Source organism: Anopheles arabiensis, chromosome 3, assembly GCF_016920715.1.
Source record: "Anopheles arabiensis isolate DONGOLA chromosome 3, AaraD3, whole genome shotgun sequence".
NCBI classification, from domain to species: Eukaryota; Metazoa; Arthropoda; class Insecta; order Diptera; family Culicidae; genus Anopheles; species Anopheles arabiensis.
In genome coordinates, this window is record NC_053518.1 from 74,248,957 (window position 1) to 74,272,797 (window position 23,841).

Sequence of the window (23,841 nt, forward strand, 5' to 3'; positions counted from 1 at the left end):
GTTTCCTCCCGAAAGGCTGTTCCTTCCTTCTGCTCGGAACATCTGAGGCCAGTAAATTACGGAATAAGAAGACGGGAGAAAAACGGCTGACGTGTAGCGAAACTGCCCTCCGGGGCAGTGTTCCCAACATCCGCTACACGTATCCACGCGTTCGTTCGTTAATTAAGAACGGACACACAGAGAGAGCGAAGGTCCGAACGTGGCTAGGCACTCCAGATGCGCCGACGGTGGCATACAAGCTCCCCAAAAACGCTGGATCCAGTTTTTATTGCAGCCGTAGCATGTATAATAATACTGCTCAGGTACTTGCTTCCGTCTTTCCTTGCGGGTCGTGTTTTACTTTTTTTCGTAAAGCGAGGTAGAACACACCAAACTATAATGGCTGGAATTATGCTTTCCTCCTCTCATGTTCCATGTTCATGTGGTCGAGAATTTCTTCTGGATCGTGCTGCGTGAGCCCGAAGATCCAGACGAGAGGGAAGATTAAATTTAATACACCACCACCACCACCACCACCATGTGTGTGCGTGTACGTGGGGAACATACCTCGGGGCCCGTATTCTACGCAGCAAAAGCCGGGGCCCGGCCCCATACACGTTTTGGCAGGCGCGAGCGAACGATCTATGGGATAATTTATAGTCCTCTACCCACCCCACGATTGCTCCCATGTGCTGGACTTGTCCAATGCGCCTTGGGAAACTTGACCTGGAAGAAAAGTGGCTGGAAGATGGCGACGGGAGACGAAACATGACATCTCCAAAGTCAGCTACAGGAGGGTGAATGTTTATGGGGTTTGATGTAATTTTAATATCTCCCTGGTGCGATCATCGTCTTGGTCGTCTCGGTCGTCTTGGTCGTCCGTGTCCAATGAGAGTGCGTCGTGGTACAATATTGATGTATTTCCCAAACATCATCCCACTCACGCACGCAAGTGGCACAGAAGAAGTTGTCCAGGCGCGAGAGGGGACACCATATTGAGCCAGAGCTGCTCGCTCACAGGGCGAGGCGGATGCAGAAGAAGGCATCTACAGGGCGTGATTGATTTTGGCTGTTTCTCGCTCTGTGTGTGTGCCTCATTCCGCAAAGATTAGTGTTCTTCCCCCTCCCGACAGATTGAATCTCCTACTCTGGTGCCGAGGATTTCGAGAGAGGGTTCGTTCAACTAAAAACTTGACTCTTTTAATTGCTCGTTTTTATGAGTGGCGACGACGACGACATCTCCTGGGGACGTGCGTTCATCGTGGTTGTGACGTCTTTGGCGCGTTATTATGGACGTGTCTGTGGCCGTTTCGGAAAGTTACATAAATTAAGCTCACAAGCGAAGTCTGGGAAAATGTGCACACGGACACACACGGGCACACGAATGGTGGGACGCCGCGCCTTCGTGCCAACGGTAATAAAGTAATTAACTTTGCTAAAAGAGACCACACCGCGCCACAGTTGTCAGCGCCACCATGTGACGACTCATACATTAGTGGCGGCTTTCTTCACTGTGTGATCCAGTTTTTTTGGACCAGGGAAGACAGGAACGGGGACATTAGCTCCACTGATGACAGATTTGTGTGGGCCCACACAGCTTCCACAGGCTTGCGGCGGTTAATTAGACCACCCGTTCCATGAGTCAACTCAAGAAGAACTGCTCTTCCGGGGTCACTCAGCGACTGGGTTTCCTTTCAGACCTCAGTCATTTACTGGGCAGTGGCATTTCCGGAAGGCGTTCAAAAATTAAGACACATCATCTGACAGACGCGTTGGTTTGGTCGTCTTACAGCACTGCTGCCTAATGTGCGAAGCGCCGCCGTGCCAAATGTGCATGAAGAATCTGCACCAACTTCTTGCTCTGGTTGTCTCCTCAATCATGTGTTTGGCGCAGGATGCATTTATTGTGCCATGATTTCCTTGTTAATAATATGTCATATCTTCAACGTCTTCGCGTCTCTCCCAGTCCCGGCTGTCGGTGGTACACTTCATTAGTCGCAAGCCGCTGCAGCAAGACAGCAGGCAAATCATAATTAACCAACCACCAACCAGGACCAAAGGCAGAAAAAAAGGCGTAAAGAGCAGCAGCGTAGGAATTTTTATTGCACATATGCCCAGCGACCAACACAAACATGTGTGCGGCGGCGGCGACACTCTGCTGCTCTGTCAGGCGCATAATTGGACGACCTGTGTGTGTGTGCCCTTGTGCCCGTCGCGTTTATGCGACGAGCAGAGCGAGTTGACGTACGACGGCGTGCGCACTTTTCTGTTTTATGTTGGCCGACGCGCCCAGCCAGCGGACGTCACGGACAAACCAGAGAGTTACAGATGTCAAGCATCAATTGGCCACAAATGTTGTGATGTCTCGGAAGGTTGGTTTTTTGGGAAACTCGATTTTGGAGAACTTTGAACGACTTGTTTTGGACGACCAACTTTTGACCTCTTGGAGCAAGTTTTGCATGAAAAACACACAAAGCAAGTGATTTACCTTGGTTTGTGTGTCGTCTATTTGGTTCCATTTACACAGTCGTGTAGCGTACAGGCAACATTTCTCCCAAACACACACACACCGGGGCTAAGGGAGAGTGGTCTTGGCTTTTCACCGACTCTCTGTTGCATTGTGTGTTTGACACTGGGCAAAAAACTTTCTTCTTGGAGTTCGTTCACGTGTCTGTGATTGTGTTCCGAATGCTCGCTCAGCCTCAGCTCAGTAACTCGCTCAGGTTCCTCCTTCTCAGCATCATTATCAAGACGACGCGCCGCTCCTCGCTCCTGCGCTGGCCCGTAATTAAATCTCGCTGGGAAAAAGCGAAACGTTGTCGTCGGTAAGGTTTTCTTGGGCGCGTTTCAGATTTCAGGCAAAACCGCCCTCCCCAGCGCGCGACACGTTACAGAGTTCTTTAATTAACCTTCCATTCTCCCACACGCGTTTTCCCACCCGAACCAGAAACTTCTACCGTCCATGATCTGCGCGTCGTCGCGGATATTGATCCCGAAAGAAGCTGCAAAATTCAACCCGCACGGCCCGGGGGCCATTCGCCTTTTGACCTTAAGATGTTGTCATCTTCTCTCCCCCTTTTGTTCCCCAAAAAGTGCACTTTGTCGGTTCGATACACACAGTGCGAAACACGTCGCGTTCTGTTTTGTTGGAGTTGGAGTTGGGTCTCCTCCGAGCTTTGCTCCGCTGGCCCGTGGCCCGTGCAGTGGTGCGCACCGGTAAGCTTTTTTAGCGATTTCAAATGCAAAACGATGCATGAAAATGCAAACACACACTCCCACAGAGTGTTTGCGGGAAGTGTGGCAATGGAAGTAGAAGAAGGAGGTGATATTGCGCGCGACCAGGGCAAACCTGTTTTTTGTGTTGTATTTTTTCCAAAGCACCCCCAAAAAAGGATCGTGCCCAGCGGGTGGTTCCAGTGATTCCAGTGGACCTAGTGGCTCCTGCGTCCCCTAGCGCATCAACATAAACGACGCCAAATCAACCGAATGGAATGGGAATGAAACTTTCTTTTGGTGGCTGTGTGTATATCTGTTTTGATAAAGCAAAAAAAAAGAACTTAAAAAAAGCCATCACACTTTGAGATGAAAAACTGCTTCGTTTTGTGTTATCGTCGCTACGGTTCGAAAAGCTTCAAACGTTCTATCGCGCAACCCTCCCTAGAAGCGCATTTTATTTTCACAATACTTGTTCTGACGCTCTCTTTGCCCACCCACAACAATGAAATGACGTCCTTGCCCCAAACGATAGAAAACAAATTTTCTCACCAGGGGCACCAGCATCAGCATCAGGCAGCTTGGAAATGGAAATCGAACGGAAAAACCGTGTTTTTTCTGTCTCTTCTCGCGCGTGTTTGCAGCGCTCGTCGTAAAAACAAGTGAGCAGTGCTGCAGCTCAAATGAGGGCGCAAATGCAGTAAAAATATCCAACCGCTTGGTGCAATGTTCATCAAAACCTTCGAGTCTTCCCTTCGCTTCGTGCTTCTCACCCATTTCCCTACAGCCCCAAAGTAGTGTCGAGAGTTGATCGACTTTCATCACCATCTCACCACTTGACCGGGTAAAAGCAAGCATGCTCTGGGTGGAGAACGATGATGTCAGCTGCTGGGAGAAGGACGACAAAGAGACGTGTTTGTTACATGCTTCATTGGGATTTTGTTCAATCTTTTCTCTCTCCCTTTTTCCGCTGCTAATAAAAGCGGTTCCAATGCACCGTAACCGTGGAATTCCACTGCAATGGAGAAGCAATCGGTTCGGGAGGTTCGATCAATAAAGCGCACCACCCATAAAATAGAGGGGAACAGCACACCATTTTCAGTAGGGCAGCAGCCAATATTAGCTTATCCCGCGCTTGCTACATCTCGACCACAATCCACACACACACATCGAGAATGTGTAGCATTTAATTTCGCTGTAAAAGTTAATCGATGATTATAGGGCATTATAATATGTGGGGAGACTGACGGGGTAAAAGAGACCCTCTAGAGGAGGGATGCTGTAGTGTGGTATCGGATGTGATGAGTTGTAAAACGGCACACACACACACACACGCGCGTTTCTCCCCGGTTCCCAAATGCGAGTTAATTAAAAACAAAACCACAAATCGCGTACGTACGCGCCGCCACCATTCCGTTCCTTGGGCCGTAAGCGCAACGCACCGAATTGTGGTCCTTCGAACCGGAACGGGCCGCCATTACCACCACCGCAGGGGCAGTGATTTCGATCGTCGCGCGTCGCGTTCACTGCGATCTGATAGCTCCAAACTGTGATATTAGTGTGTGTGTTTGTGAGAGAGAGAGAGAAGGAGAGAGAGATAGTTAATGGATTTTATCTCGTAAACCGGAAACTCGATATCGGAACCGTATCACGTTTGGTGCGCCGCGTTCGGTCATCCCAGCAACTCTTCCTCCGCTCCGCGCGATAAAACCTGTGGGACCTGGGTATAATAATAAACGCATCTTGTTCGCATTTCGGGCAGTTTCCGTGACGTTGCCACGGCCACGCAGCGACGCGGTGGTGTAACATGTGGTGACCAGACGCCCGTGGCTACACAGGGCGCGCGCGCGCGTGGAGCAAAAATGGGTTTGATTGCATCGGCTGCTGCTGCGGCCGGTTTGATGAAGCGGCAGTGATTAAGTTTCAAATTTATATACCACCGCCAAATATTGCGGCAAACACTGGTTTTCTATTTCCTAGTTTATAGCGTTTTGTTGGCCCATAAACAATGGGTGATGCCGTTTTTTTTTGTTTTTGTTTTGGCTTTGCTCGTTTGTTTTCGTTGTTTTCGAGAGAGTCGTCCGTTTTGGGGGGCGATGCCATTATGTAATATGGTTTTGTGTTTTGTTATTTTTATGCGATCATATATGTCACTCAAAATGTGCTCCAGTTTCCAAGGGCGGGCACAAAATGGGGGAAATTTATCGTTTGCCCGAGTAAAGATGACACACAAACAGTGCGTGGAGTGTTGCGTTTTTTTAGGGAGCTGTTTTTGTTATGAAACGTTTTAATAGCAGTGTTATTTATTTATTTTTCACTTGCAAAAATGCCAAGAATCACACACAATCCTGCCCAATACGCGACAATTCGATTAAAACCCCACACTAACGGTCGTTTCCAGACGACTCCTCATTACGTCGGACGACCCAGATGCGTCCTAACAGTCTAAGCTGAAAAGCCCTGCCCTAGGGGCCCATCCCTGCAAAATGATGCTCCACACACACACATAGCTTTTTGCAGTGTGCTTTCCTTTTGTATGTGTGTGTATCTGTAAAGAGCACTTTTCACCGCTAGCAGGCCTTGGAAAACGATGTCGCCTGCTGGTGCGCTCTTGTGCGCCGCGGTGGAAAAGAACACGTGCCCATTGGCACAGTTTTTTTTTCTCTCTCGAAAGCCCCACCATCACCTAATGGGGGTGGATGGGTCATTTAATGCTGGCAGCAGTAGGACGGAAAGTCGCCCTTTTGCACACTGAGGAGGAAACGATAGGCGCACAGGTCGTTTGAAATCGACCCGAGAATGTGCAAACGCGAGCTTTGCTTCCCTTTCACTCGGTCGTCCACACGGAGCCTATTGTTTCACTAATACTTTAAAATGGGTGGATCCCTAGGGGGTGATCTGCTGTGTGATGGGTTATGCGCTTTCATTCCCCGTTCCCAGCACATTGTGAAGGCTTAGAAAATGGGATACAACACCCACAAAACCGTTGGTTGGCTCGGGAGCTCAGCGCATAATGTTCCATTTCACTCTTGATACGCTGCTTAAGTGGTCGAAGGAAGGAGGTGCTTTCACTGACTATGTCGAGGGAAAAACGGGGTCTAGTCCCATCACCACCATCGGAGTCAAAGTCCGATCGTAATAAAACGTTGAACACAAACACATCGAAATGAGACATAAAAACCCTTTACTCTCTACTACCAGATTGACGCCAAATGGATTCTGGATCCCCCACCCCGGGGGCCGGAACCATACAACAGCTGCAAGCAGAACGGTTTCTACTGTGGATTCCGAAACGATCAACAACAACAAAAAAAGAATACATGATGATGGCGGCAATGATGATGATGGTGATGGTGGTGAAAAAGTAAACATTTGCCCAGGCCGGCGCGCGCGAACGCGCCCGCGTTGATGTGCGTGCTAATTAGGCATTCATCCAAATTAAAATCAACATAATAAATATTTATTGTTTAGTGTTGATCGATCCACACACACACACACACAAACACGCTGGAGGAGATGAAGTGGAAAACAAAAAAAAAGAAAGTCCAACCATTTGGTCTGGATGCTTTGGCATCTCTCACCAACGGACCACCGTCATCATTCCTCATCCCATTATTGTGCGTGCTATGAAAAAGGGATAAGCAGCACCCACTTTTGTCTTTCGCCTTTCTTCCCCCCCCCCCCCTTACACCCAACAAGCCTGAGTTGGCATGTGGCCGTTTTTTAATTCACACCACACATAATCGGTCGTCGCTGCTGCTCTGATGCTCCCGACGTTGCAGACGCAATTTGGGAACAGTTGCAACCATTTGTCTGCGCGGATGACAGGGGGGACCCCTAGGTGTTGCCGCTCTGAAGTTGCAAATTCTCCTCAACCTCCACAAACTCCTTTCTCCAATGTTCTCCCATGTCAATCACTGACAGCACGGCAACACGGGGAATTTATGCCACAAATTGTGGAAGTTGGAACGAACTCTATCTCACTCAAGGGGAGATCTCTGCGTTAAAGCCATCAACTGTCGTCCCTTTTTTGGGATTGGTTGATGTGAGTACGCTCTCTCTCTCTTTATCTCCGTGTGCAGTTTTCAACTGTTTCTGTGGCTCCATTTCCAGGATCTTTGATGGTAACGAACGTAAGACGTCTTCTCGGAGCAAGAAACAACCTCTAATCCTAACAATGGCTGGTGCTGGTGCACACCTTTTACTAACCCGGGGAGGACGCATTATCTGGGTCGCGCTTGGAAACGGGTTTTTTGTTGCTATTTCAGGAGCAAGCTCTAAACCCCAATGCCCATGTACAGCTCCGCAGTGCTCCGCGTTTGTTTCTTTAATCGGATGGTAGCGAATTTTATCTCTCCTCCTATATCCCGGCCGGCGCAATATATCCCGTAGGATGCCCGAGACAAGATAAGCATTGGCAAGTGTGTGTGTGTGTGTGCAGGTCATAAAACAAGCGCGCAAAACAACACAATAAGCCCTTTTTGCTTTTTAGGTCACTCGGAAGAGAGTCCGTCCGTCCGTGGGGAGTTGGGTCGTGGTGGTGGTGGTATGAAAAGCTCTCCCTCCCATCTACTTCTGTGCGTCTTTAGGACGCTACACCACTGCCACTAGTTTTTCCATAGCACATAAATCATAACAATTCTTTCGCTCGTTTCCTTTTGCCGCCCTGAGGTCGTCTTACACCTCTTACAAACTTCATTCAATGGGCATTCATCCATTTCTTCATTTTTTGTGTGTGTGTATTTTTGTCGTATGGCGCCGACAGCTCGATTTCCAATTTTTCCATGCCCCGCATGACCAAAGCACCAAAAAAAGGAGTGGACGATTTGTGAAGCAGGGAAGCAGAAAAAAGAAAGCCCCTAACTAGTCTGTACTTGGGAAGCCAACTTATTATTCAACGAAACAATGGTTATTTATAGAGTCTGTGTGTCCTTGCGAGCCTTGGCTTTTTGCTGTCGCTGGCTAAAGAAAGAAGGAAAAGGCTAAAATCCATTTTAGGACTCAAAACACACACACACAAAACTATTGTGTTAAATTCTCGGTTCTGGCACGCCACTGTAACTTCTTGTTGGCTAACGGATCGAACGGCGGGAAGCGCTGCTACGCGCGAAAAGCCATTTTCTCAACCGCACACACCACAAAGTGCTATCCGAGTTGTTTTTTTTTCTCTTCCTACTTTCCCGGATGACTCTTATCCCATTTTGTCCTCCGTGCACAGCTTCCTGCCTTGTGTCTTGTCGCGGCACATTGTTTCGCGGTTTTGATTTATGTCGGTGCACACAAAGTTTCACGCTCTGCCGTCCTCGGTCCCGTCGGTCCGAGGAAAAGGACAAAAATGGAATAAAAGTTCGGTACCATAAAATATTCATTGGCTGCGTGGCTTCTTTTTGTGTGTGTCCACCAATGCACGTTGCATAAGGGGCTTGAGTTGGGACCCCAGCCCCAGTAGCGGCAGCCGGGGACCAGCGCTTATCGGTAATTTAAATGGCGACATGAAAGTGTTATCTACTCAAACCTCAAGAAGCCCTCGGCAAGGCAAGGCACATCTTCTCCCTACCCGAAATTGTCCCCAACTTGAACAAGAAGTGACCTCCCGGTCGGTCTGGTGAAAAGCCAACCGAAATATGCACAACTGAATATCCCCCAGTGAATTCCATTAAACAAAAAGGCGATAATTCCCCGGTTCGATAATTCCACCGATTCCGTGGGAATCGGGACAACAGCGTTGGAAAGGGTTGGAAAGAAGCACACGCAACAAAAAATGAGCAAAACAACGCACGCTCTTTCTTGGCCGCTTGTCAAACCGCCCGAAAAGCAATTCGTAACCGAACCGGGGGGGGGGAGCGCCAACGGTTGACAAAATCACACAACGACTCCGCACTTATCGCGCACTGACGTTTTGAAGGATTCCGTTCGAAGCCCCCCAAAGAAAGTGGGTGTGTGTGTGTGTGTAGTGCGTGAAGTGGAACAGACTTCAAAAACTGATCGCGCTGAAAAGAGACAAGCAAGCGACTTAAAACGACCCGCCCGCTAGCCAGGGGTGATGTGTGCTGCATCGCCTGCCGTTTAATGCGTTTCTTGTGTCGTTTTGGCCTTAATCGTGTTGGATTGTGACCGGGTCTGCTCTCTCCTCTGTGGAGCCCGCGGAAGCAACCTAAAGAGCTAAAGCTAATTCGAAAACAATCGTGCAAAACTCCCCTTTACGCTCTGGAGTCTTCAAGTTTTGGGAGGACATAAGAGAGCCTCAAAGAGGGTCGGTAATCAGAACGGTGTGTTGTCATCCTGGGGTTTGACATCTCAACCAGATATCGAAGACTACAGGTAGCCTGCCTGTTATTATCGGAGCGGACAGGTCCACCTAAAACTATACTGCAGGGTTTCTTGGGTCTCTACACAAGACTCTACATGATCCTCTAAATCTCCTATTCCAAAGAGTTCAAGAATTCCAGGATCCAAGTAACCATTGACAGATCGCTCGTGTTATCAGGTTTTAAGCATTTACTTACGGCGTTGCCAACCCCTGTATTCTAGGTAGGCACGCTGTAAAAAGGGCAAAACGGTCTTTTTGTGTGTTGCGATAAGGTCGCACGGAACATGGGATACACTTTGCGGTAACAGAAGTAGGAAATTAAATCAACCAAACCAAGCGAGGCCTGGGCTTTTGCAGTCTCCTCTCCCCCCTCCGGTTTTGGTCTTTGTGCACCTTAGAGCACCCATTCTGCAACATATTCTGATAATATCCTGTTATTAACGTTCTTTTTTCCTTCTTCTTCTGTCTTTACAGGATGCCACCGGTTGCAAGATAAGACTCCCGGCGGCAGCAGCAATTCTCCGGGAACGGGATGTCCGGGTTTTAACCTTCGGGGCAAATAAAAATAAACCCCTCCAGAGAAGAACCTGCGGGACAGCGAGTGTACAGATAGACACACACGCCGGTAACTAGCAGACCAAACAGGCACAAAATATCACCGTAGTCGGAACACCGTGTAGTACACAGGAGTTTGTTGGAGATACAAGACGCAGACGCCCTCCTAGAACACACCATCCCTCGCGTGTGCGTGTGTTTGTGATTTATGGTGTAATTTCATTGGAGAAGCGTGCGCGCACACGATCATCGCAAAGAAGGAGAACTCCACGGTTTGGCGGGGGAAGTGGGGACCGGCCTCGCTGTGTACCGTGCACCGAACACCGATCAATCTTGACGGTCCAAGGGACTCCCCTTCGGGCTTGTTCTAGCGAAGCGTGACACCACAACCACTCAACTGCAGCAGCAGTGTCTTTATACGTCTTAAAACCCTCCCAAGATCACACAAAACACTCAAAGAGGCACGCTCGTTTAGAGCGTCACTTTACCGCACGGCTAAAACTCTGGTGACGGCGGGTAGTGCTGCTATATCGAAGGGAGGACCACCCGAAGAACCACCGGAGAAACACAGATAGAAACGAATAATTAAATATTCCATCTCGACGCCCGCGCCAATGGTCCCCTTGTCTCTCTCTCCGTCCTGGCAGGCGCGGTGTTACATTTCGAAAGCCAACCAACCCCTCGCACGTTCAAGTGTCTTACACACACACGAGAGAGCGATCGAGATCACGATCGATCGGCCAGCGTGTACCCACTCCCATCGCGGTCCCTAGGCGAAGGCAAAAACCGGAGCCAAGCCCAAGAGCGGTGTATCTGTTTGTGTGTGTGTGCTTTAGCTTTCCGATTCGACGCTTCGACGACCGTACGCAACGGCTAATGCGCGCAACGGCACGACCTGTGTGCCGCGGCGGTTTCGGAATGCTTTGCGCAAGGCAGCGAGCGCGCGCGGCAGCAGCAAGTTGGAGAAGATAGTTTCAGGAGTTGGAAAAAGGGAGCGCTGACACGCGGCTCACGATTCGAAAGGGGGCATAGGATACAGAAAGCAAGAGAGAGAGAGAGAGAGCAGGAGGTCCACGACGGTGCGCATAAAACATAAACTTCCCGTCCCCGGACGGGCTTGCACAGCTGTGCCTCCGCGGAAGCCTCTCATCGTTCGCGCACAAAACGTTCATTAAGCGGGCAGGCAGGCAGCAACTCAGGCTCATTTCTTTCGCCTGCTTGCTTGCTGCGCTAAAGGAAGGGCATACGGCAGCCTACTATGATTGTACCCAGCCAGCACCCTTACGGGAAGAAAACTAGAGAAACGGAGAGAAAGGAAAAGAAAACTGGGATCTTACAAGAAGGCTGCTAAAGCAGGAATAGAGGGAACAGCGCAACAGCAGGTACAACCCCTCGGCTCAAGCACACACACACACACACACATCCAGCCCAGTTCCAGCCAGTGTTTCTGAAGTGTGTGATAAATATGTGTGTGTGTGTCCTCATACATTTGGAAGGAAGCAACTACTTAAGCGCAGTATAGCGAGGGCGCATTAGACACGGACACATACCTTACATCAGAGGGGCTGTTTCGGTGCCCTCCGACATCGTTCCTTCCTTGAAAACGAAACGAATTCGTTTCGCATCCAGCAGTGATGGATTGGGGTCGAAACATGAACATGCTGAGGCAAGCGGAGGGGGGGATTAACAAGCGAAACGAGAGAAGCATTGCAGTGCATATTCAGAGCTCAAGAAACACAGAAAATTGGGACAAAAGATGCTAAGCCAAAACCGTTTTAAGAGGGCGCGCGGGACTTTCAGTTCGTCCCTTCGGCAGGCAATTGTATCTAAGCAATATTGCAACTCCCCACACTCGTGGGTGGGACCATTAATTGGGGCGTAGTGAGTGGTGCATTTCACTAACATGTTTTTTCACCCTTTCTTTTTTAGGTTTTATGTGTGAGTGTGTATGAAAGTGAAGATCCTTAACCCAATTGGAAGCAAACGAGCCAAAGCCTCATAAGACTCAGATGAGCTGGTGAAAGGAGCAGTGTTGCGTGGGTTTGTGTCTCTCGCAAAGAGACGCGGTGCGAGTGTGATTATGATGTGTGGCAAGTGTTAGAAACCCTTTCGAACACCCACTCACTCACACACACACACATACAGAAAACGGTGTGTGCGTGTGTGCTGTGTTAAGGACATTGTGTGTGGTGGGGACGCGCGTGCATGTGCATCCGTTACGATCTGAAGCCGTCCCACGACCACGACCACCACCGCCGCCAGAATGTCGTGCTGTGAGGGCACTCGGTCGCTGCACAAGCGCTACAAGATATCCCTGGCCACCGGTGGAAAGGCCGGTCGGAGTGAGCCGACGACGACGACAGCAGCGGCAGCAACTTTATCACCATCACCACCAGCGAATGATAGCAGCCGGGTGTGCGGCATGGCGATCGCGGACCTTACCACGCGCCACAGTGATAGTAGTAGCGGTGGCGACCGCCGGGCAGACGGTGCCCGCGACACCGACCTTAGTATAAGCACTACCAAAAGTGACCCCCGGTTTAGTAGGAACGACAGCAGCAGCAGCAGTATTATCAGTCCCGCCCGCACACGCCGAAGGACGACGGGGTCGGACACGGCCCGAAGGAAGTGTGTGGTGGTGGGGTCGCCGCGGACCGGCTGGACTGGCCATCAGCGGCGGCATGTCGGACGGCTGTTGGTAGTTTTTGTAAGTAGCATTCTGCTGGTTCTGCTATCGGCGCCCGACCGTGCCGGTGCCGTACTGCTCGACACGAACGGCGGTGTCGGGGGCGCTGGGGAGGGCAAAGCGCCGGTGCAAGCGTTTGGCGACGAGCTCGGTGGGGTGAATCTGGAGCGCAGCATAGCGGCAGTGTTTAGCCGGGTGGCGTACGGGTCGACCACCACCACCAAGCGCAGCATACCGGACAACGTGTACGTGCCGAGCCTGACGACCGTCTCCACGCCGCTGCTGACCACGTTCAGGTGAGTGTCCACCAAGTGGGGTGTGTTGATTTATTTACAGGATAACAGGGAGGGGGTTTTTTCCGTTGAATATACTTTGCCTTCCGACCGGGACCGGTAATTATGGTGCCGGAACGGAACCGTTCTGGTACGGGTAAAACAGGAAGGAAACTGCAGAGCCTTCGCACAGACATGACGGGAATTTGCAGGGTTCTACAGCTAAACGTTATTTGATTTGAATTGATTTATAAGTCATCAGTTTTTGTCTCTAAATGTCTTCTTATTCTTCTTTTGTCAACGGAGTTTATCCTCTAATGTAGCAGAGTGCATCATAATCAGTGGTTTGATCGTCTATTGTCGAGATAGACATTATGAATGTCTACTTCTCTTTTGGTTCTTATTTTGGTCTTATTAGATGAAGACGAACATCCTGTCAATTGTGTTTGGTATTTTTCTGACAAATTCCGTTTTTGACAAGATGGATTCGATATGTTAAATTTTGATTTACTTTAATTTTAAGGCCAATATTTTAGACAACCAATATTTTGTCCTCAAAAGGCTATATTAGACGTGGACAAATATCATGTCAATTTTGTTTGGTAATTTTCTGTCGTATCCCAATTTGACAGATGGATTCGATGTCTTATATTTTGCTCCAATTTTAAGGCAATAGACAACTAATTTTTACCTCTAAGTCAGGAGTCTCCAAACTACGGCCCCCTCGAGAGCCTATTATGCGGCCCGTGGAAACGTTATGAAGGTTAAAATAAATAGTTGATTATTGTGACTATTTTTAAAGAAAATGTAATTGTTGCTTTAAAGAGACGTAGACCAAGCTTTAATAATAGAAAGCTATAGGAGTTTTGTATATTATGCTAATATTTTCTTATAAAGACGAAATTGAAACGTTCGCATTAGATACAGGCAACGGAAAAATGGCCCTCAACACCATTATATGTGAAGCAATGCGGCCCGCGAACTGAAAAGTCATAAATTTTTGTCTGCAATGCACCAAGTTTTGTCTGTCAGTCTCTTTGGAAAGAATGTGCTACTAATGATACCGTGAAGGGAAAATTATTATACGAGGATTGAACACGATATCCTTTACAACAGTGTACCACATGCCTGTCGTATGCACTACCTAGTACGTTCGGATACTAAGAGCATAGAGCCGTATAGGATGCAAATATCCTCCAATCCACTAATCAGATGCCGTCTATCGTTCCCACTACTACCACCAACACACACCCAGCACGTTCACTCACTTGCGCTCTCATATGATAATAGCTGATAATACATCTTCACGTTTTAGCTGGATTATAGATAAATATTACCTCAAAAGCCTTATGTGGCCTTAATTTGAATTCCTTGAAGCTGCTTTCACATATAAGTTTGAAACATAATACACTTCATATTAATATACCAACTAATGTTCAGCTTCCCCCAATCAGCTTAAGTATCTTGTTAATTTAAAAAGAGTTCTACTATAGGCCAATATCCCAAACCAAGCAAGGCGGTTAACCCTGCTTCCCATATAGTTCCCGCTCGACAGCAGAACACAATTCAAACATAGTCCAATAAATCATACTGCTCGCGCCTCCCCAATAACATAACTAGTATGCAAATGTGGGCAACTCCCCTTCGAACAACACCTTCAGAAGACGACCTCCTCGTCAAGAAAATTAGTGCCTGGTGGGCCTGTTAAATGCCGCGAAGAGAACCTTGCGCTTGATGGGCACGTGGGAGTAGCTCTGAGCGCCCCCCGCCGGTCATTTTTGGAGTTCGATTCGAGACGCTCTTGTGAAATGGAACGTTGAACAGTTGGTTGTGTAACGTAAAAACACGAGCAGTGTAAGGCAGTAAAACCCATCATCCGGAACGACGAGTCCCCGGAAGTCACGGAAACTCCCCCCACCCTGTCGTGACGCGTAACGTGAAACCCAATTTCCTCCCTCTCTGCTGCGGGGGAATTTGTTTCGGGTTCCCTTTCTTCGTGTGAAATGCATCAATTAGTTCGTTCCGTGTACTATCCATTTCTGATGACCATTTGCTTGTCACGTTAATTAAAACCACGCTTTATTTTTCATTTCCCTCTTCTGATTTAGGTACGACAACAAGAACAAGGACGCACTGGGCGGATCGAGCCCGGGCGGTGGCGCCGGACTCGGCGAGAAGGACTCGCACTACAACCAGCAGCAGATCAGCGCCAACCACCGGAACTACGAGCTGGATCTCGAGCGGGATCACGTGCTGCCGACGTCGGCACCGAACGCGGAAATCCTGAAGAGCAACAGCAACCCGACCTACCCGAACCCGAACCGCCATCACAACCACGATCGTCACCGGCACTCCAACTCGACGCCATATCCGCACGGTAAACTAAACAACTCTTGAAGTAGAATGTTCCGAAAAGTGTCACTAATTCCAAGCAATTCTCCGCAATTCTTCAAACTTTTAGGTCACAATGCGAAAAAGGGCTTTCCAACCAACTCGATGTTCGCGGGCGATATCCCCGCGTACTCGCCACCCTCCCGTACATTCTTCACGCCACCGCTGCCCCGCAACTACACCAACCCGTTCGCCGACAAGCCAACGCTCCGCGGCACCAACAGTGACAGCACGATCATCAACACGGGAACGTACGCAAACCGACGGCCACTGCCACCGCCCAGCCTGATGCCGGGGCACGAGCGAATCCCGATGCGTCCGCCAGATCTTGTTCCTGGTGCACCCGGAGCTGGTAATCTCGGCGGTGGAATGGCACCCCTGCCAAACCCTGCTGGTAATGGACCCTCCTCGAAGGTTGGTCCGGATAATGGTGGGTTGTTACCGGCAGGATCTTCCGGTCTACCCAACTCCCAATCGATGGACGCTCAGCGCAAGAAGGCGCTCAACACACCCTCGGAGAAGTCGAACAAGCTGGATGCGGCCAAGGGCGGTTATGACGGTAATAGCAAGCTGTTCCTGCTGGACGAGAATGCCAACTCGAGTGCGATCTTGCCGAACGGGATGCACTTCCCGTCGATCTCGCGCATCCTTTCTGGCTCGAACGGACGCCCGCAGATGATACCGGACGTACTGCTGCGGTCAGTCACTTCGGCACCTCGTCCGAATCAGCCAGCGTACGACCTTGGAGGAGGTGGTGGAGGTCTCGGTGGTGGTACGACTTCCCTCAGCAATGCGAAGAATCCAGGCAGCAGACCGGGCGGCTTGGATGGCGACCGCGATCGAGATGGTGGCGATGGTGGAGCGTCGGAAGGACCGGAAGGTGGTGATGGTCGTCGTCACTTTGAGGATGACGAAGGCGAAAACGACGAAGACGAGGAAGATGAAGAGGATGATCCGTTTGAGGAGGGTGCCGCACGGCAGCAACCATCCGGCGGTAGTACCTCACACATTGCCACCTCCACCGTATCGTCCATGCACGTGCAGTCCTCATCATCATCCCCGATTACCCAGCGGATGCCCAACCTGAACCTCAAATCCGTCATGATCAAGAACGGCACGGGCGAGGAGGGGGCGGGCGGTGGTAATGCCGGTGGAGCGTACGGGAACGATCGCAACTTCCAGGGCGAAATCGCCGACATCAGCACGTGGACGATCGCGTGGAACGTGCACGTCTATCTGTCGGCCATCCTGTTCACCATACTGGCCGTCTACTCGATCTTCAAGATCATATTCTACGACAAGCTGACGCACCTGTTCTCGCAGGCGTACTTCATCAGCATCCACCTGATCCTGATCATCATCTGTCTGCTGCGCATCTTCTACCTCTGCTACGATGCGTACAACATGCACTTCAGCTTCAACCTGTTCGTGTCGGAGCTGCTGCTCAATCTGCCCCTCACCTTCCTCACGACCACGTTCGCCATTTTGATCCTGTTTCTGCTGTTGCGCTCCATCAACCACAAGACGAACCGGTACAGCTCGATCCTGCGCCCGCTGACGATTATGATCGGGTCCGGCGTGCACGTGACGCTCTGCATCACGCTCCATCTGGTGGAGTCGTACGAGACGAAGCAGTTCTACCACAAGCAGCATCAGCTGCAGCTGGCAAACAAGCAGCTGCTGGGCGCTGGGGCCGGTATGGGAGGGCGGGGCGGTGGTGTGCATGCCCCTCCGACCAACATCCAGATACCGCCGCGCGTCCTCTCGCTCATCTGCCAGATCATCTACATCTTCATCTGTCTCAGCTTGGGCATCCTGTACCTGTACATGTACCGGCTGCTGAAGCGCATCCTGCACAAGAGCCAGAACTACATCCACGGCTACAACAATCTGTCGTACGCGATCCACATCACCATTGCGACGGCACTGCTGTTCATTCTGCTGGCCGCGCTGCAGATCTACGGTGCGATCAGCATCAGCTCGCAGACCCGCGTAAAGCTGTCGCCAAGCAGTGGGCTACCGGGGGATGTTCCCGGCGGTCGTCCCGGTGGTGGCGGCACCGGTGGTGGTGGCACACTCTGGGCGTCACACATCGAGATCGATTGGTTCCAGTGGGGCTACCAGTTCAGCATACGCTTCATCGAGATCGTGATCGTGGCGCTGCTGTCGTGGGTGACGGGGCTCAAGACCGGCACCTCGAAGGTGATCCAGCGCGAGAAGGACATGGAGCAGCCGAACGCGAGCGGGTTCGCCCTGTTCCCGTGCACCTCCAGCTCGAGCCAGGAAAACTTCGAAACGGACTACCCGGCGGTGTGCAACACCAACCGCAACCTGCACACGTACACGATGCGCACGGGGAAGCCGATCTACGACGACAACTTTGCGCTCAACTCGCTCAACCTCGAGCCGAACAATCAGCAGGACCTGCAGCTCGGACCGCCGGGCGGTGTCCCGGTCGGGGCGAACGAGTTCCAGCGCTCGCTCGAAACGAACAGCATGCGCTCGTCCTCGCACAACTACAGCAACAACTACAACGGCAGCAGCAGCAACAACGAGCACGGCATCGTCGGTGGCGGGCCCGACTCGGCCGACGATTTCCTCAACGAGACGGAACCGATGCCGGATCACTACGAAAACCCCAACTTTGAGCTGAAGCATCACCACCAGCAGCAGCATCACCATCAGCACAGTGGTGGTGGTGGCAGTGTGGGCGCTTCCTCCAACCAGTACCACGACATCATGGACAACTGCTACTCGGAACCGATCGGGGCGCCCCAGTACGATACGAAGTCGCTGCGGGGCGGGCAACCAGCCCCGCCGTCCGGGCATCCGATGGCACCACCACCGCACCATCGCAACTACGACTTCCAGAACTTCGAGCGGCCGAACTTTGACCCGCAGCACCTGCCGCCGGCGGTCCCGCAACCGCACTCCGCGCTGAGTGCCGCCCAGTCGATGGCACGCGGTGAGTTCCGGGCGTCCAAAAACCTGAAAACGCTCAAGAGCGGTCAGCTACAGAACGATCTCGGCGGTGGCGGTGGTGCGAACACGATGGGCCATCATCACTACAACCACCATCAGCAGCAGCAGGGCGGCGGACCGATGGTGCCCGGACCGGGCGATTCCTTCGACCGGCGGATCGGGGTGCGGAAGAGCGGCACGCTGAACAACATCGGCGCAATGCACTTCAACCCGCACGGTAGCGGACGGAACAACAACTCCAACTCGTCGGCCTCTTCGTCCTCCTCGAACAATCGGGCGGTGCAGCAGCAGCAGCAGCGCCGTGCCGGCCCAATGTCCGGCGCACAAACGCTCAGCTCGGCGGCAGCCCATCATCACCCGCAGCAGCAGCAGCAGCAGGGTGGGTTTGTGGCCCATCCGGGTAGCTTCAACGACCGGCTACTGAACGGTGGCGGTATCGGGGCCGACTCGCTCGAGCGGATTGCGGCCCACGATGGCAACTTTGACGACGGCGGCAGTGGCAGCGGCACCGGTTACTACCACAGCAAAAAGCGCTCCCGGGACTCGTCCAGCTCGGGGTACGCGGGCGGCGGCCCGGTGGTGGTGCCGTACGCGACCAGCAACGATCATCACCATCCGCATCATGCGGCGCACCATCACGATTCGTCCTCGTCGCCGACGGCAAGCCTCGGCGGCAGTGGCAACGGGACGCCCACCTCCGGTCCACCGAACGGGGGCGGCATCCTGCCCGGGAAGATTGAACCGCGGGCGGCCCAGGACAACGGCAGCATGCTGGTGGCGGAGCAAGGGTTTGTGCGGTTTCGGGCGCTCGAGGAACCGGCGCTAGGGTCGCGGACAAACCTGCGCGACAAGGGTGGCAAGATGTTCATCAATTCGTAAGGCGCAAAAGATTTCTCCCCCCTACGCCCCACATCCTTTTCCCCTTTCTTTTTCGTCTCGCTTTGACCCCTGATAGACGTGGACCACGTGGGCACGATTTGGTGCGTAAACTGTGCTGTAACGTACTGGTGTGTTTGTGTTAGGGAAGCTCATACATTGCCGTTTTAGTTGTGTCACAATGTGGCAAACACAAACACACAAATAGAAACAAATTGATCGAAGGAGGCCGTGCCGATGGGAGACAGAGAGAGAGAGAAAGGAAACAATTCCGTGCTGTGCATGTAAATAGTTTAGTAGAGGTGTGGGGGGGGGGGGCGAACGTGTTCAGATGGGAAAGGACTGATCTATCCCTCTCACGCAGCTCACTGAATTGAAGGGTGGGAATTTGACTTCTTCCTTCCCCCCTTTAATTAACACCCCCCGAAGACGCATTTCTCTTCTCTCGCCTGGGCCATAATTCTTTTAATAAGGATAATTGAGCACACACACACATTCACACGTACACAAACAGCAAAAACACACAGCAGTAGCAGTAGTAGGCTCTGGTTGGTAGTTTCTTTGCAAAAAGAAGGGATACGAGCGGATGCGGTTGCGGACGTGCTGGGAATTCGTAATCTCACACCACCCACAACATCATGATTTCCGACTCTCCCCGTGTCGCAATTAGCAACTTTTGGCGCTGACACAATGTGTTGGCGGGGATAGAGAGCCCCTACATTTAGGCGCGAGGTGAGTGAGGTGTGTCTTATTAAGCGTCTTTTTGGTGCTTTTTAAGGCAGCAGCAGCCAGCAGTGCAGTACAAAACGAAGAGGGGGCATCCCTTGCGTTTTTCAGTAATTTAATTACACACAGACACACACAAACAAACACTTTAAGAGGGAGAGAAGGAGAGAGAGAAGGAAAGAGAAAAAGAGAAGGTAATAGGCAACTATTAGGCAGCCGTAAACTTATTGTGATGATTTAATCCGTCGTCTGTAGAGCAGTGGTGGTAAATATTTAGCCGAAGCAACCAACAACCAATGTAAGTTTCCTTTCCCCTTTCTCTCCCCACCTCCATATGTTCTCCTGCCAAGTGTACAGAAAAGAGAGGGAGAGAGAGAGAGAGAGAGAAGAAAAACAATAGATAATATAATTTGTGTCGTCCCTCCGCTACTTTCTTGCCATATATACATGTGGATGGGAATGGGAGCAGAAGCTAAAAGGGGAAACTCCCTGTTAAGCCACACCCTCCTACCCCCAGTAGCACACCGTATCGCCCAGTCACCACGTGGTCATTCTTTGCTGCTACAGCTATCCCCTCCCACCTTCCCCCATCCATGCCGATTTGCGCGCAATGCTATATGATGAACGTCGCCTCTCTGGCGCGCCGTATGTGATCGTGTGATTCGTGAATGTTTTCTTTGTTTTTGCGGACAAAAGAACAACAAGAAACGCTAGTCTGTTTTATATAAATGTAACACACCCTCCCCCCCCCCCTCCCCACTGTACATGGACCTGTAACTATATAGCTATATATATATATAAATGTATATGTGAATATCGTTTTATTTTTTAAACTATTATTATTATCTAAAACATATTATAGTTCGGATGCGCATATATATATAAATAAGCGAGGTTAGTATGTAAGAGTGCGCGCGCGCGTGGTTTATGTTGGGTTGTTTTTTTTTTTTGCTACCTTTCTCAATCGATTTTACTTATCCTTTCGGTGCAAAACGGAAGGGGGAGATTAAGAAGAAGAAAACACACACAGACACACGCAAGATGTGAATGAAAGGATGTAAAGTAAGGGGAAGGTTTTAATTCGTTCTTAATTAGTACGTACGCAACAGTCGGAACCGACCACAAGCAGAGGATCTGCCGAAAGCATTTAAGCAGCATTATTACCTTTGTTGGTTTTTTTAAAGCATCTCTCTTAAGTCGAGCCTTTATCTTGGATAGTGTGTTTTTTTCGTTCGATTTTTAACAAACCCATTTTGCCCACTTGTGTGCATAAATGTGTGTGTGTGTTGCCTGTTCGGCTGCATTCCCCCTCCCCAACAAAAAAGGAGCGTGGGATAGCGAAGTTGAATAGTAACAACATAATGAAATACATGGCGCTACAAAGTTGAAGGCGCACACGGAACAAAACGCACGAAAACGTAGCTACTTAATAGAACGGTGTGCGGCAACGAGGGCAGGCACTGTCTTGTAATGCTCTTGTGCGCCCCGACGAAATGCTTAACCAGGATCTCCTCCCCGCTCCCCCCGAGAGGTCCGAACTGAAATGAAAATGTGTGTGTGTGTAAAAAAAAGAAGAAAAGCAAAACGAGGAAGAAAATGAACAAAATGTTTGTGTTTCCTTTCCATTTACTCCCACTCCACCGCCCATCTCAACATTTCTGTGCTATTCTCTCTCCCACCCGCTCGTCAAAGCAGTGTGTAAAGTTATACAAATGGCAAATAGTTGAAATAATGAAGAAGCCCCCATAAAACAGAACACTAAAAAAGGTGTAACACAATTAGTAAAACAAAACAGGCAAAGCTGGCAAATGCTCAAAATCTTAGTAAAAGCATTTCCTTTCCACCCCATTTCACATTTTCAAGAAAGAGTGTAAGAATGAAGAAGAAAAAAGAGGTTAAAAGAACAGGAAATAATCATAATAAAGAGGAGAGAAACAGAGTAGCAAAAAAAAAAAGAACACATAAAAACAAACGAAACAAACCACACACAAACAAACACAACAGGATCCACAGAATTTCTGCTAGCATTTAAGAGAAAGAGAAAGAGAGAGAGATGATTAGTAGAGAAGTGTAGCCCCCAAAAACAACAACCCACGACTGGTTCTAAAAGAACAAGATAAATCTGTGACAAGATTTGATTGAAACCACGAAATGGCCGAAACCGTTTGTTGCAGCTAAAAAAAAACAACAAAATAATAATTACAATTTGCACCATGCGCCCAATAGAGACATGTCGAAAGAAAAAAAAGTGTGGAAAATGGAGGTGGAAAAAAGGCAAGGCAAAGTACGCTAAAAATGTAACAAAAAAAACGAACAAAGAAAACACAAACACAAACACAAGAGAAGAAGAAAAACAACAGAAGAAATAATATAAATAAACAAAAGGTATATAAATATAATTGATGAAAACTGATTAGAAAACGTGCGTGCGAAGTGCGAAGAGGAGAAATAAACTAAGAGAGAAATAGTGTGTTCGAGTGTGAGTGAGTGAGAGAGTGAGTGTGTGAGGATGAGTGAGCTACTATGATGTAAGCGAAATAAGCGATCGAACAAGAGGTGATCACGAAAGTTCGCCAGTAAAAAAAAGAAGAAGAATAAATCGTACACACAACAAAACACAAACATGATATAAGAGAGTAAGAGAGAGAGAGAGAGAGAGAGAGAGAGAGAGAGAAAAAAACACACACACAACACAACTTGCACACATGAAAACGAATAAGTGAAGCAGTAGCAGTGTTTGTGCAGTGGATTAGTGGATACAGAGGACAAACAAAACATCCAGAACACGCATTCAAATCGAGCGTTGGTGAGACGCGTCGTGTGTATTAAACAAAAAAAAAGGTAATGATGCAAATTATGAATATTTAAAGTAATTAAATTCAGTAAAAATTAAGAATTACGTAAAAATAAAGATGCAAAATTCGACAAAAACTTAACCCCCCCAGTGTGTGTGTTCCTTCCCCAAAGGAGGGTGTGTTTTTTTATTTGCCGGTGGGAAAAGGAAACAAAATTATCGGAAAAAGAGAGAAAGAAGGGTTGTTTCTTTTTTTTTTTTGTTACAAGTATTAGTGAACAAATAACAAGAGTCACGAAAAACACAAAACAGGTAATATTTAAATTGAAAAAATATGGTAAAATGGAAGGAATTTAAGAAGAGAAGGCAGCATGGCATCCAGTGCGTGTGTGGATTTTGGCTGTTTAACACAGGATCAAACGTCCGCCGGAGTGAGAGATCGTCCTGCCGTTGTCTCTGTGTAGCATAACAATTGTCACCCTTCTGTCACACTGTGATTAAGAATGTAAAAGTGAACAATTAACAGGTCAATGGAATAAAAGGGACACAGTGACGAGTGCCATGTAGCAAATGGAAAAACAAAAGCGTAAATAAAAGCGAAAACAATTGATTCTGTGGCTGAAGATGAGAAACGATGAGAAAAGATCAATCAATAAGCACAAACACCCGCTTCAAGGGTGTTAAAAGGGTGCAGTAAGTGTTTGTAATGCCCTCCTCCCGAAACCCAATACTTAATGTGAACCACCTTCATCTTCATCTTCACCTTCGCCATCATTATCATCATAATCATCGTTTAATTGCTTCCTTTCTACAGCACAACCACAGCAAAACCATTCAAACGATCCTGATTCCTTTTCCCCATTTTACACCCCTTATATCTATATATATATTACATTGCTGCCACACCAGTATGATAAAAATAGTAAATATTAAAAGAAGAAAAAAAAAACGAAATTGTGATGCACGGCAAGTATGGTGAGCTACGGAATGCGGAACCCCCTTTTAGGTGAAATAGGTAAAGTAAAGTAAAATAAAATAAGAGAAAATAATAAACAAA

The 23,841-nt window shown here is 49.3% G+C and overlaps 1 protein-coding gene across 6 annotated transcripts in view; it reads left to right on the forward strand.

Moving 5' to 3' along the window:
- LOC120904775 overlaps positions 1-22,650 on the forward strand; it is a 157,248-nt gene extending 134,598 nt beyond the window's left edge. For 4 of the 6 annotated variants that reach the window (XM_040315111.1, XM_040315113.1, XM_040315110.1 and 1 more), the window contains exons 2-4: positions 11,987-13,039; positions 15,124-15,392; positions 15,477-22,650. In XM_040315111.1, the coding sequence (XP_040171045.1) occupies positions 12,321-13,039; positions 15,124-15,392; positions 15,477-19,267 (4,779 nt within the window). In that variant the 5' untranslated portion in view covers positions 11,987-12,320 and the 3' untranslated portion in view covers positions 19,268-22,650. Of the gene's footprint in view, positions 1-9,976; positions 10,128-11,986; positions 13,040-15,123; positions 15,393-15,476 lie in introns of all 6 variants that reach the window. The other 2 variants (XM_040315109.1, XM_040315112.1) reach the window with 1 other exon arrangement.
- Positions 22,651-23,841: the final 1,191 nt, after the last annotated feature.